This window comes from Labeo rohita, chromosome 3, assembly GCF_022985175.1.
Source record: "Labeo rohita strain BAU-BD-2019 chromosome 3, IGBB_LRoh.1.0, whole genome shotgun sequence".
NCBI lineage: Eukaryota > Metazoa > Chordata > Actinopteri > Cypriniformes > Cyprinidae > Labeo > Labeo rohita.
The window spans coordinates 13,587,513-13,600,832 of NC_066871.1; the positions used below are offsets into that span (position 1 = coordinate 13,587,513).

The 13,320-nt window shown below is 36.1% G+C and overlaps 2 protein-coding genes across 4 annotated transcripts; one reads left to right on the forward strand and one right to left on the reverse strand.

Annotated features, from left to right (window-relative positions):
- The first annotated feature begins 1,727 nt into the window (after positions 1-1,727).
- Positions 1,728-7,261, forward strand: mlx (MAX dimerization protein MLX). Of its 3 annotated transcripts, none has more exons than XM_051106401.1 (8): positions 1,728-1,823; positions 2,738-2,777; positions 2,865-2,954; positions 3,169-3,278; positions 5,058-5,160; positions 5,269-5,368; positions 5,590-5,791; positions 6,415-7,261. In XM_051106401.1, exons 1-8 carry the CDS (start codon positions 1,782-1,784, stop codon positions 6,469-6,471), a joined length of 744 nt encoding a protein of 247 aa, XP_050962358.1. In that variant the 5' UTR covers positions 1,728-1,781; the 3' UTR covers positions 6,472-7,261. The 3 variants fall into 3 exon arrangements, with proteins under 3 accessions (XP_050962358.1, XP_050962357.1, XP_050962359.1); XM_051106400.1 differs by having other exon boundaries at positions 1,757-1,850; positions 2,741-2,777; XM_051106402.1 differs by having other exon boundaries at positions 1,757-1,823; positions 2,741-2,777.
- A 561-nt stretch (positions 7,262-7,822) lies between these two features.
- psmc3ip (PSMC3 interacting protein) lies at positions 7,823-12,798 on the reverse strand. Its single transcript, XM_051106403.1, has 8 exons — positions 12,489-12,798; positions 12,267-12,367; positions 11,636-11,725; positions 11,423-11,534; positions 11,180-11,325; positions 10,646-10,699; positions 10,233-10,292; positions 7,823-8,047 (listed from the first exon to the last, which is right to left on the reverse strand). Exons 1-8 carry the CDS (start codon positions 12,508-12,510, stop codon positions 7,991-7,993), a joined length of 642 nt encoding a protein of 213 aa, XP_050962360.1. The 5' UTR covers positions 12,511-12,798; the 3' UTR covers positions 7,823-7,990.
- Between the last annotated feature and the right edge of the window lie 522 nt (positions 12,799-13,320).

The following is a 13,320-nucleotide window of genomic DNA, read 5'->3' on the forward strand; positions in this document are numbered from 1 at the left end:
TGTGTGCCTTATGTGTGTTACGACATTGATGCTGTTGACAGGACTTGTTGTCACAAGGCTATTTGTTTTCTCTAGTCTAGAAGATCATTTTTGTGAATTCTGTCCTAAAAGCATAATATTTCCGTAATGGACAAAATCATTATTATTTATTATTTATTTTATTTTATTGTATTTTGTTTTATTTATTTTACCAATGATTATGTCTGTTTTATAACTTTGTATAACTGATATATAATTTTTATTTATTGTAATTTAGTTTATTAAATGTTGATCGTTGTTTTAATTTATTATTTACTGTTGCTTTCTGCTGGTCATAAATATGCACTACCAGCCAAAAGTTCTTGAACTGTACGATTTTTTATGTTTTTAAAGAAGTCTCTTCTGCTCACCAAGCCTGCATTTATTTAATACAAAGTACGGCAAAAACAGTAAAGTGTTTAAATATTTTTACTATTAAAAATAACTGTTTTCTATTTGAACATATTTTAAAATTTAAATTTAAAATTTTTAGCATCAGTCACATGATTCTTCAGAAACCATTCTAATATTCTGATTTTCTGCTCAGAAAAAAACAAAACACTTATTATTATTATTATTATTATTATTATTATTATTATTATGTTGAAAACAGCTGAGTAATTTTTTTTCAAGTTATTCTGATGAATAGAAAGTTCAGTAAAACAGCATTTATCTGAAATAGAAATATTTTGTAACATCATAAATGTCTTTATTGTCACTTTTGATCAATTTAAAACATCCGTGCTAAATAGAAATATTCATTTCTATAATTTATTTCCCAAAAATAAGTTAATAAATAAATAAATAAATAAATATACTGACTTTAAGCTTTTGAATGGTATAGCGTATAATGTTACAAAAGCTTTTTATTAAATATAAATAATCTTTCTATTCATCAAAGAACCCTGAAAAAATGTACTCAACTGTTTTAAATATTGAAAATAAACAATACAGAAATAAATTACATTTTAAAATATATTCAAATAGAAAACATTAATTTTAAATAGTAAAAATATTTCAAAATTTTACTGTTTTTGGATCAAATAAATGCAGACTTGGTGAGCAGAAGAGACTTCTGTAACAATCTTACTGTTCAAAAACTTTTGACTGGCAGTGTATTACTCTTTAAATATCACTGAAAATTCCTATAATAGGCTGTTTAACTAACAGAATTTATGTATTTATTAATTTTCCACAGGCAATAACTGCATAAATGTTCAATAGCTTTTCCAAAGCCAGGACTAAGGTTTAAATATATTGTAATTCTGTAAAAACAGACAGACAGACAGACAGACAGACAGACAGACAGACAGACAGACAGACAGACAGACAGATAGATAGATAGATAGATAGATAGATAGATAGATAGATAGATAGATAGACACTTCTATTACTATCTGATAGACACTATGAGCATTAACTCTCAGTTTGATATTTGATAAACTCTCTTAGAGCACCACCATGTGGAATAAATGAGCACACACATTGATGTTTATCTTTACTCACATAGGAAATGATCAGTGTCATGTATGTGTATAGACTATAAGAATATATACAATGCAATGAATAAAACAAAAAAGAAATGGATGAATGAATAGATCAGTATATTAACAATAAACTTAGAGTGTTCAATGGATGTCCCAGTCTTCAATAGTCAGCAGAAAGAGAGAACGACAGAGTGGAAAATGAGTCTCTAGAGGTCAGAGCAGATAATGTCCAATAGGGGGCGCAGCTCGTAACATCCCGTCATTGTTTATTCCAAAATGACGGAAAACAGCGCGTCGCCGGAGGATCCCTGGCTCAAAGTAAGGAACAATAGTCAGATAAAGACGGTCCGTTGATTTTAAGTAACCATAACCTCTCAAAACGCCGTCGTAAAGTGAGTTTCTGTTTATCTGTGTAGGTCTGCAGTGGTTGGTTTCACTCTCTAGCTCAGCAGGCTAGTCGTAAAGTTAAGCAAGTCAGAAGAACAATTACCCTGCTTCCCATATTACCGTGGTCTTAAAATGCAGTGTATTTAGCGGTGATTTAGACAACAGAAACGTGTCAGAAAACGATTCTGCGCGTCAGCAGACTATTTATGTTGTTAATATTAGAATAGAAGCTGTAACAGATGTTTAAGAGTTGAATCTGCTAAGCTAACTTGCTTGTTGGCTACATTGACTATTTCTGGCTGTGTTTCAAAAAACGGGAAACTGCCTCACTAGACAGAATTTTTCTGGCATCAAAGGCTCGTTCGAACCACAGAATCGACTCCCCGGGGGGGCGGGATTCGATTCAATTGGCAGATGATGCCCCCAAATACTGTCAAGAAGACAAAATGAGCCTCACTAGTTTTCTTTGTTCCTTCACTATATTTATTCTGCTATTTCAGTGAATTCTGCACTTCCTGTCGCATTCATATGCAACGAATAAAATAAAATATGCCCTCAATTGCACCGACTGTAATGACAGCTTGGACAATGTGACAGTGATTGCTCAGTCTGGGAGTTTGGAGATACATTATGCATGTAGATTAAATGTCATTTTTTAAAGGGGTTATTTGGGACACATCACAGTGGGGAGTTAGAGGTGTCCTAGATAAAAGTAAGTAAGGCAGGACAGGTCAGGCTCTGTTTGCATATGTGATCATCAGTAGGCTGGTCTCTGGATGTTTAGTCTGGCTGGCTTTGACTATTCTTCTGTTTGTCTTTTTGCATCACCTGTCACCATGTCTCAGCAGACGGACGGCGCCTTCAGCGACAACGGCTTCGATCACAGTGAGTACCCAAGCTATAAAATTTGACTAAAATCTTAACTAATGTGCGTTTATATATTTACACCTATTTAAATATCTGTATCATTAGGTTTCTTTACCGAGAGTGCTCGCAAAGGAAGTTTGGTGTCAAGAGCCAACAGCATTGGATCCACAAGTGCCTCTTCAGTACCAAACACAGGTGATAATACCAATCTCAGTCATCTAATTACAAACATGGCCATTATTTGGCATTGATAAATAACCTTTGCTTTAAAATGGCAATTGTTTCCTTGTCATGACACGGAAATTCACCCATCTGTCTGTTATGCTCTGTAAGTCATAATATAAAGGAAAATATGTGATGGTTATTGCACATACAGTCTGCTGACATACAGTTCTTCTCTTTGGTTTAGATGATGAAGACAGTGACAACAGACATGAGACGCCCTATAAGGAGTCATATAAAGACAGGAGGAGACAGGCACACACACAGGCAGAGCAGAAACGTAGAGATGCCATCAAGGTAAGAGTGAAAAGAGCAAATAGTTTTAGGAAAAACAAAAAAACAGAAAATATAGTAGCTTACATAAGCACACGGGAGCCTAAGTGCTTGGAAGTGATGGCAATAATTGATTTTAAAAGCATTGTAATTATTTAGCTTGATTACATTCAAACTTCTAAATATTCTATTTTTTAATATTGCGAGGTTATGGTGGTTTTTGGGTGTTAACTTGTGGTTCAGTTGCCTTTCTGACAGCAGCTGTGCTCTGTGACTTTCAGTTCAGGTCAGCAGCATTGCAGTTCCGTCTGATGCAATGAAATGGAATGGTTTCATGAGATGCTTTTTTTTTCTGAATGTTGAACTGTTTAACTTCACATGCTGACTTAAAAATACGGTGCAAGAGGGATTCATTTAACTTTTATTTAGTACTAGTTTAAGAGACTAAATCTGAGACTTATTTTTTGCCAAACACATTGTGATTATATAGCAATATGGCAAATCCAATCATTCATCGACCTTAAATCTGGCTTTTCATCTGAAGGATGCAAGTAGTAGCAACTTTACATGGCAACTCAATGTAATGTTAACCTAGAAAAATGTGCACTACTGAAGTTTATGTGCAGAGTGTGGAAGCTGAACAGTAGCGCGCTTACTGCATGACAGATGGAGGCGACAGATGAGTACTTACTCATTTTTCGATTCTGTAAAGACTCTGTTTATTTGTGTGCACTCACAATAACAATGAAACATTGCGCTTTTGTAAAATAATAAAACCAATCAGAATGCGCTTTCTGCCATCTTGGTCTGTATGAACTTGAGCGCAAAACTTCAAAACTCTGTACACTTGACTTACAGACATGAAAAATATAGCTATAGAGAGCGAAATGTCTAATTTTAAATGAACCAGTTCAAATGGAAAACAAGTATTCTTCATATGAAACATACAGGCGCATCACTACTGCAGAGATGACGGGTCAGTGTCGTTGACTTTATCTCTTTTAAACCGAAAACAAAGAAGGTGCTAGTTTATCAACAAATTCTTAGAACGTTAATGCAGTCTCCTTGCAATTTTCCCCTGACACATTCGTAATTATCATATCTGCTGATGCACTGAGGCATGCGTGTGCTTATTAGGCTATGTAGGCGTTTAAAGGCTCATTATTATGATTTATATGGTTTATTAATAAATGTGCAACTACTAGTCGACTAATGCTTAAAATGAACTACTAGTCGACCAGACATTACTGTCAGATTCAATATAGACGTCTTTATTTTCAGTCTTTTAGAAAGTCCTGCGTCAAATTGTGCCTTTTTTGCAAACAAATCCATGGCAAAATGAAGTAAACAAACAGGCAGCGATGTCAAAGGAGTCGTTGATCTTTTGCAGAGGCGGTGCTTATCCACTCTGTTACATCATAAAGTGGCACACTCCACAACCTGTTGTTTTGGCAGACTGGCTTCAATATAATATATTTTTTTTTTGACTAACAATAAAGTTTTGAGTTCTGAAACTTACAGGATGTTTTTATAGTACAATGACCTCTTACAAGTCAAAAAAAGGGTTTTGATTTCTCAGTTCATTTCCCCTTAAACTTTAAAGCTTCTCTATTGTTGACAACAGCTGTTTTGTGACCAACCCAAAACATGCAGAGATGAGTTCATGTTTAGAATTTACTGTGAATAGAGCCGTTTTGAGATCTTGAAAACACTGGATTGTGACATATGACAAAACACAGTGCTGTGCTTCTCGCTTTCTACTTCTGTCACTCAAATGTCTACGTATGGACCTCTGTCCCACAGAAAGGCTATGATGACCTGCAGTCTATAGTGCCTACATGCCAGCAGCAGTCTGACTTTGCCATGGCCACACAGAAGATGAGTAAAGCTACAGTCCTGCAGAAGAGTGAGAACCTTCATTATCTATTTATATTTCCTTGTCACATGTCTTTCACTCTGGAATGGAAAAAGCTCAGCGGCTTGTGTGTGTGTGTGTGTGTATGTGTATTTGCAGCAATCGACTACATTCAGTTTCTCCACAAAGAAAAAAAGAAGCAGGAAGAGGATGTTTCCACACTTAGGAAGGAGGTGATGGCGCTGAAAATTATGAAAACGTGAGTGGTTGGTTATTTAGTGGTGGGCTGGGTGTATTTTAACTGCTTAGGCAGACAAATGTAGTTCCCCTTATTCTCCTGCAAGGTTGTTTTCGGGCTTTATCTGACACTGTCACTCTTCTGCCAAGAAAGATAACACCCTTTAAGACCTTTGAGGGAGGGAGGAATAAGTCTCAGATACTAACGTGTCTCTAATGGACACTTTGTGGGCTTTGTTTCAGGAACTATGAGCACATTGTGAAGGCCCATCAGAATAACCCTCAGCAGGGCAACGAGCAGGTTTCAGATCAGGTGAAGTTCAGTGTGTTTCAGAGCATCATGGACTCTCTGTTCCAGTCCTTCAGTGCCTCAGTGTCAGTCAACAGCTTTCAGGAGCTCTCTGCCTGCGTCTTCAGCTGGATCGAAGAACACTGCAAGCCACAGGTAGCACACATGCACATGCTTACATGTTTAAGGCCTGTTTACAGCTGAATTATCTGCTATGTTGCAGTTCTCAGTCCACAACAATATTTAAAGGCCCTGTAAGTTTTCCAGTTGTTTTTGATTTACTGGATAAAGATTCACTTTTTATTTTATTTTTCTCTTCTACTTTTGATTTATTCATTCAAAATTTGGCTAATTCTGTGACATTCTGTGTTATACAGTAACTTCCATTTTCATGACTGAATTCTGCATTTCCCACATTGCGGAAATCATAGGGCCCTACAGAACAACCCAGAAATGCATTAAACATGCAAAATGTGTTCGACATACAGTGGACCTTTCCCAATCCTGTCCCCTATCTCTCTCCCACTTCGCTTCCTGTCCATTCTGATCTGTCCTGTCATAATAAAGGCTAAAACTGTCAAAAATAAATCTTTAAAAAAAAAAAAAAAATTGCAAAATGTGCCATGAGAACATTAATAGCACTCTACTCAAACCAACGCAGAGAACCTGATCACTACACAAGCGACAGCAAGCTTCAGTTTTTCAGTTAATAACCTACAGAAGCTTAGATAAACACTGAAAACTCCCAGACTTACTTTGTTTTTCTGTATTGTTTACAGACACTGAGAGAGTTTGTGGTGACGGTGCTACAGCAAGTGAATGGTCAGCTGTACTGAAGCTGTTGATCTGTATGTCTGTATGTCTGTCTGTCTGTCTCTCAGGCTTAAATCTTATTCAAGAGAACAGTCTCTCTTTCACACACACACTATGCAGCAGGGTATCAGCACACTAATAGACTGGGGTGCATTCAAAAAAACCAAACAACTGTGGAAATGCAATAAATCATTCACTCATTCATTTTATTACTAATAATTTGAAAGGTAATGTTTGCGATTGTTATTCTGTTTCCTCACTCACCTTCAGCTAGCTTTGAAATGAAAGAACGTGTAATTTCTGTTTAGTTGATGTTGCTGAACACACCTCAGTCCTAAAGTTTAATCACTTCTTTTTTGTTTAAAACCAGAACCGTTTCTTCAGTATTTATATTTTCTAAAGTCTTCAAAAAAAAATAGCATCCCGACAACCACAAATATGAGGAACACCCAGCTGTCAAACAACTTCACACCCCATATACTGCGGTGTGCGATATGTCTCAATTTGCTGCATTATAAACCAGACAGCTGCCTTTGAATGATTAAGCTTGGTGTGCTGCATTCAGTTATCATCTTTACCTCATGTTCAAGTAATTTTCCAAAGCACATCTACATTTTCACCTTTGCAAACAGCCTTGTGCTGGAAAGGGGAGCCAAGAGGTCTAGTTACACTGTGATGTATCACTGTCAGTTGGGTTTTTTTAAGTCCAAAAACAGCTGTCCTGCACGCTTTAATATACTTAAAGTTAGGCAATGCTGAGCCATCTTTGTTCCTCTTTTAAGCCACTGTCCTTGGGATGCTGTGACCAAAGATTGCAGTGTCTACGCACAAATAATGGAAGATAAACCTCTGTTCGTCACGTTATGTCAGTTTTTGTTCAGCTGTGTGTAGCGCAATAATGTTTTATTCTGCATTTATGTTAATGGTTTAAGCTCTTGTGATCAGTATGTTTTGTGCCGCATAAGCTATCAATGAAGACACAGTCACATCCGTGCATGGTAGCAGCTTCACATGGTGTGACCACCCAATTCTATTTATATTTTTAATGAATGTTAATTAAAGCATAATGAAAATTTGAATCGAAGTCTACTCAGGACACAGATTTTTAGGTATTGAGATCTTTTTTTAAATAACAGATGATTGTACAATCAGCTGTTTGATCTGTGCTGGAATAAGGGACGCCTTTACAAGTTAAGCCATACAGTGGAGGGAAATGTCAGCTCACAGAAACGAGGCTACGTCATGCTTAACTACCATACTAGACTCTGTGCTTCTGCATTTCTGACTTCGACAAAAGAATCTGGTTGAAATATTTTTGTATCAGTGTAATTTTTTTAATTGAAAAATAAACAATGTTCAAACTTATTTACAGCTTTGTTTGTTCTTTCTTTTTCAACAGAACTTTTATAAATAGGATTGGTTTTTAACAAAATGCTTCTCTTGGCTTCCCAGAATCCTCTATATTACTTTCCAACCTTTCCAAAGGTCTGAAGTCCCGGCAACGATGCTGGCGGCATCTGATTTTAATCAGGCAGTCCTCCATCAGATGTTGGGCATTGTCACTTTATGGTCCTCATCTGTTTCGATCCCAGCTTCCTCCTGATTTCAAACATAAGATGAAGGGGAAAGACTCAGGCAGGCAACGTTGACAATAAAAAATACAGCTGCAAACAGCGATTATTGGGGTTCAGGTGGTTTTAGGCATTTAAGCACATGAAAAAAGACATGATGTACTATTTAGCAAGCTTGTAACCACCCAAATCAATGATTAAAAAGGAATTTTTGGCAAATCCAGGTAATTTGCTATAGAAATATGATTTTTAATATTTATGACCACACCTACTGTCCGATAAATCTTTGCATACTTGTTTAGAAACCTATGTTGCAGGTGCTCACCTAGTTTTGTGATTTTTTTTAGGATGTATAGGCTTTTGGGTACATTTGGAATTTACTAAGCGACCCTGTTATAGCTACCCAAAGGGTAAACTTCAGTTTTTTGAGATAATTACTGATCTAGAGCAAGGGTGGCAAGAGCCACAGCCCTGTATAGTTTTGCTTCAACCCTAATCAAATGCACCTGAACAAGCTAATCAAGGTCTGAAGGGTTACTAGAAATCAACAGGCAGGTGAGTTTTAATTAGGGCTGGAGCTGAACTCTGCAGAGCTGTGGCTCTCCAGGACTGGAATTCACCACCCCTGATCTAGAGAGTCTAGAGAGTTGTGCTGCGTGCTTATCTTGAGGTTAAGTGAAAAACTTAGGACTAGTTCATAAAAGTAGATTTTTTACATAATCTGAAATATTTTATAAATCATTTGATTGACGGCAGTCAATGCAAAGTTGCTCCGAATGCAGAGAGCTATTAAATTATATGACTATTGTGTGGATGTGTGAAACCACTTGATTACAGAGGCATAAAACTCGTTAGCGCCACCTAGTGGACGATTTCTTTTAATGCTCTTACAGACCTCTAAGGCCATGAGTCTAACATGCCCACCAAGTTTTCAAACTGGCATCAGTTAACCTCAACATTCATTGGCCGTTTATGGCAATGTTATTTTAAATATGCAAATGTCCTCATAGACACTAGTGGCACTTTGGACAAAGACACGGCATACCAATTTTCAAGTCAATCGGACAAACGGTGCATATTTATAGCCATGTTTATGTCTTTTTTGCCTGTTATAGCGCCACCAAGTGGCCAAACTCTGCGGCTTTTTTTAGACGGTGACCTTAGATTGAGCACTTACATACTTGTTCAGAGTTTGGTGAAAATATCTCTTTCCATTCAAGAGTTCTAGGCATTTTATTAAAAGTGGTAAAAAGTAAGTAACCTTAGTAAAAGGTTTAGTAAAAAATATATATAATTATTATTTTTTATAGTAAATTACCTGGATATATACTTATTGATATGTACTCTACAAAGGATCTTTCTGCACTGGTTTGGTTTCCAATCCGGTGAAAAAACTAGGATTAGTTCTCAGTTTAAAAAAAAAAAAAAAAAAAAAAAAAAAAAAAAATTCAGAATACAAAACAGAAAAAGCTGAATCCAAGGCATGTGTTTTGTCCATCATAAGCCAAGAATTGTGTGTGTGTGTGTATAAAAAAAAAATAATAATTTACTCCATGAACCATTCAGTACGAATACACGTACTGTTGCACCCCTAATGCACACACAGTGACAGGTCCAATTTTTTATTTGTCAGTATAATGTTACACATTATTGTATAGCAGGGTTTCCCAAACGGTGGTGTGAACCCCTAAGGGGTTCTGCACAAGGTCCACAAGTTCCACAAAACTCCATTTTCGCATATGCTGCGACTCTGTACATGCATTTGTGAAAACAATCTATGCTACGTTCACTTTATTTACACAGTAAATAATTTCCTATATTTTTGTTCACAGTTTTCAGCATTTCAATAGTATTAAGAATTAAGACATAAATCTCAGTATTGTTACTTGTAGTGTAAAAATTGTTATAATTATCAAACTTTTTTTTTTATTTTTTTTTTTATTTGTAATTTACAACAGTGGTATATTTCTTCATTTTTGTGATTATGGTTAAAGATTCACTATTTTATGATTATGGTTAAAGATTCACTATTTTATCTATTTACTTGCATGTCATTTAATGATTAAACGACATTAGAGAATCATGAACAAGCAAACGCGTTGCGATTTAAATATTAACATCAAATCTCAGGGGGGACTTAAAGTAAATATGTTTCTTCAAAGGGGTTCGGGTGTCAGAAATGTTTAGGAACCCATTCTATGGGAATGACTCACCAGAAACTGTTTCTTGCTCTTTGGGTACCCCTCCAATATAGATCCAACCATATCGGTAACCTGGCAGGTATAGAGACGTAAATTACTTCAAAGCTGTGCTTGGAGTTTCATGTTATGGTACATACGACTTAACATATATCTAAATATCTGTATAGTGCAAGTTTTGTAGCACTATCACAGGTATCATTTGTTAGGTCAGTTGATCGTTGGCAGTGATAGCAAAGATTATAATGTGCTAGAGCAGTTTCCATTGGTACATAAATAAATCATGGTCTTGAGGACACGAAGATAAATCTGAAATGAATGCACTTTCATAAAGGCATGCCTTATGGCTGTATCATTAAAAATTAGCTGACATTTTGTCTCCTGGGCAGAATCTGAAGTTCTGAATAAATGTTTTCATGGATCATTACCATTCTCTTCCTCTTCCTCCACTCCTTCACATAAGTCTCTCTCTCCTTGTAAACCTGAGGGGCAAGAAATACATTTGTCAGCAACATAAACAAGCATAACATACTGTTGACTGCCCCAGGACAGCCACATTATCTGTATAAACTTCACATAATGAATCAAACATATTCCAGAGATGCTAGAAGGCTTTAGATTAGTCTTTTTTTTCCCCTTTTCAATTTAATGTGCAGGGCTCAACAATAAGAATGGCCCAGGGCCAGTGTAGGAGAGATTTAGGTCAGTGGATGGACTGTCATTTCGACTTACTGGACACAACAATTTGCTGGTAAAAAAAAAAAAAAGTTACCACTTAAAAAAAAACTTTTTTTTTGGTAGGTCTGAGGTAAAAATGCTGGCAGGAAGTAAAAATATGAACTACTAGTCTGACTAGACAAGCAGACAAAATCCAAGCAGATTACCGTTGATCCCAAAACAGATCCTGCATTGTGCAAAGGCCAAAAGATCACCAGACATTAAAGAATGCAGTGATTTCAAACCTTCTGCCTCTCCTCAGGGGTCACATGGTTTGTAGCTGACTTGATTTTCTCCAGCCTCTCTTTGTACCCAGAGCACTCTGCCTGCAGCTCCTGAATCTGTGTCTTCATCTCTGCTGTGGTTAATGAGCTGTTCAACTCCTTCAGTTCTGAGGGCATAAAGATGATCTTTTTATCAGATACAAACAGTCTGTGCACAAGTTCAAACAACATATTTTTTCCAAGCAGCACATGCTGAGCGCACACCTGCATCCAGCTGCCTGCAGCTCTGTGAAATGGTCTGTACTTCAGTGCTAAGTTCTGTAATACGAGCATCCATCTTCTTAAGTTCAGCATCGCTTACATCTGCAAACTGAGACTGAAGGGATAGAAAAGGACATCTGTCAGGCTGATTAACCATCACCAGTTCTCTTAATATTAAGAAAGATCCTTTTATATTATATGAGGAACCAGACCAACCTGATCTGCAAAGTAGATTTTCTGCTTTCCATAGACTTTCTCTTGAATCTTTCCTTCCTGGGCCAGCTGCTCCATTGCTTTGACCACAGCCTGTTTAAGTGCATTGAAAATAAAGGCATTTAACATCATAATATCACTTGACATAATACACTCTGTATATAAACTGTAATACTAAACGTGACCCTGGACCACAAAACCAGCAGCACGGGTATATTTGTAGCAATAGCCAAAAATACACTGCTTGGGTCAAAATGATCAATTTTTAATTCTTCTCAAAAATTAATACATTATTTTATGCCAAAAATCATTAGGATATTGAATAAAAATCATGTTCCATGAAGATATTTTGTCAATTTCATACCATAAATATATCAAAATTAATGAAATCGGCCAAATACTGTTCTGTCCTAACAAATCATACATCAGTGGAAAACTTACTTATTCAGCTTTCAGATAAAGTGACTCAAAAAATTGACCCTTATGACTGGTTTTGTGGTCCAGGGTCACAAATGATCACATTTAACAAACAGTGACCACAAAGAGCTCACAGACTCTTTTAGCTACTGGACAGATGTCATCAAAGCAGAACTGGTCAAAAGCATTAAATCGTAAATGTAATGTTACTTTTTACCGTTTTACCCAGGCCACACTGTTTCTGTAGGTTTGTAAAGACATCCTGAGCACTAAACGGTCTGTTTTTCTCATTCAGGTAAGCGAGGATCTGTGCGACACCTGTATGAGACAAAGATGGACATTTGATATAGTATATAGCTAACGTTATATCATTCATGAAATCACAACCAAATAAAGCCATAAAATGTTAAATGGTGTGAGTAAAAGACCCATCGCGTACCTGCACTGTCTTTTTTGCTCATTGTTTATTCAGTCTAGATCCGTCAGGGATCCGCACTCTTCTGTTGTTTACCTCAGTCAGCTTTCGCGCGCCGAGTTGAATTGTGGGACTACCGGTGATGACGCCACGTACGTCATCTTGAAGACGCCATTGGTATGTTGAATGTTCTTATGGATATGTTATTGTGAAAATTATGTTTTAAATAATTAAGCTACGAAGCTAAGCGTGTTTAAGAAATCAAACATCTAAAACATTTTGTCATTATAATCTATGCTGTACACGTAATGTGTAATGCATTTATACTTTTAATGATTTTATGCAAATAAATTTACAATTAAAAACGCCCATTGCTAATGTTATTCTTATACCTCTTCAGTTAATGCTAGTTGCTTTTCAGACAACAACACAGAATTTGTTAAAAAAAAATATATATATATATAATGATATTACTATAATGGTAAACATTTATGTAGGCTTTTTTATATTATCCATATATATTTCTAAATATAAGGCAGAATCATGCAAGTTGTTTTGATTGTAATTTGTGCATTTGCTGTACTAGTAGAGCTAGTAAAATTAACTATGTTCTATATATATATATATATATATATATATATATATATATACAGTACTGTGCAAAAGTCTTAGGCCACTAGTATTTTTCATCAATCGGTCTTTTGCTGTAGTGTGTCAGTAGGAAATATCAGATTACATTTCCAAACATTCATTTTGCCATTAATCGTAATAATCCAGTGAGATTTTTGTTTGCACAAGGAGTCTGACAACAGCGAGTGCTCTGCACAGAGATCTGATCTCATCATCATCCAGTCTG

Coding starts and splice junctions, on each gene's coding strand:
- mlx (XM_051106400.1), top strand. CDS start 1,782: ATGACGGAAAACAGCGCGTCGCCGGAGGATCCCTGGCTCAAAGTAAGG. Junction 3,279..5,057: donor AACGTAGAGATGCCATCAAG/GTAAGAGTGAAA, acceptor TCTGTCCCACAG/AAAGGCTATGATGACCTGCA. Junction 5,161..5,268: donor AGCTACAGTCCTGCAGAAGA/GTGAGAACCTTC, acceptor GTGTATTTGCAG/CAATCGACTACATTCAGTTT.
- psmc3ip (XM_051106403.1), bottom strand. CDS start 12,510: ATGAGCAAAAAAGACAGTGCAG. Junction 10,700..11,179: donor CCCCTGAGGAGAGGCAGAAG/GTTTGAAATCAC, acceptor CTTGCCCCTCAG/GTTTACAAGGAGAGAGAGAC. Junction 8,048..10,232: donor AGAGCAAGAAACAGTTTCTG/GTGAGTCATTCC, acceptor GTTTGAAATCAG/GAGGAAGCTGGGATCGAAAC.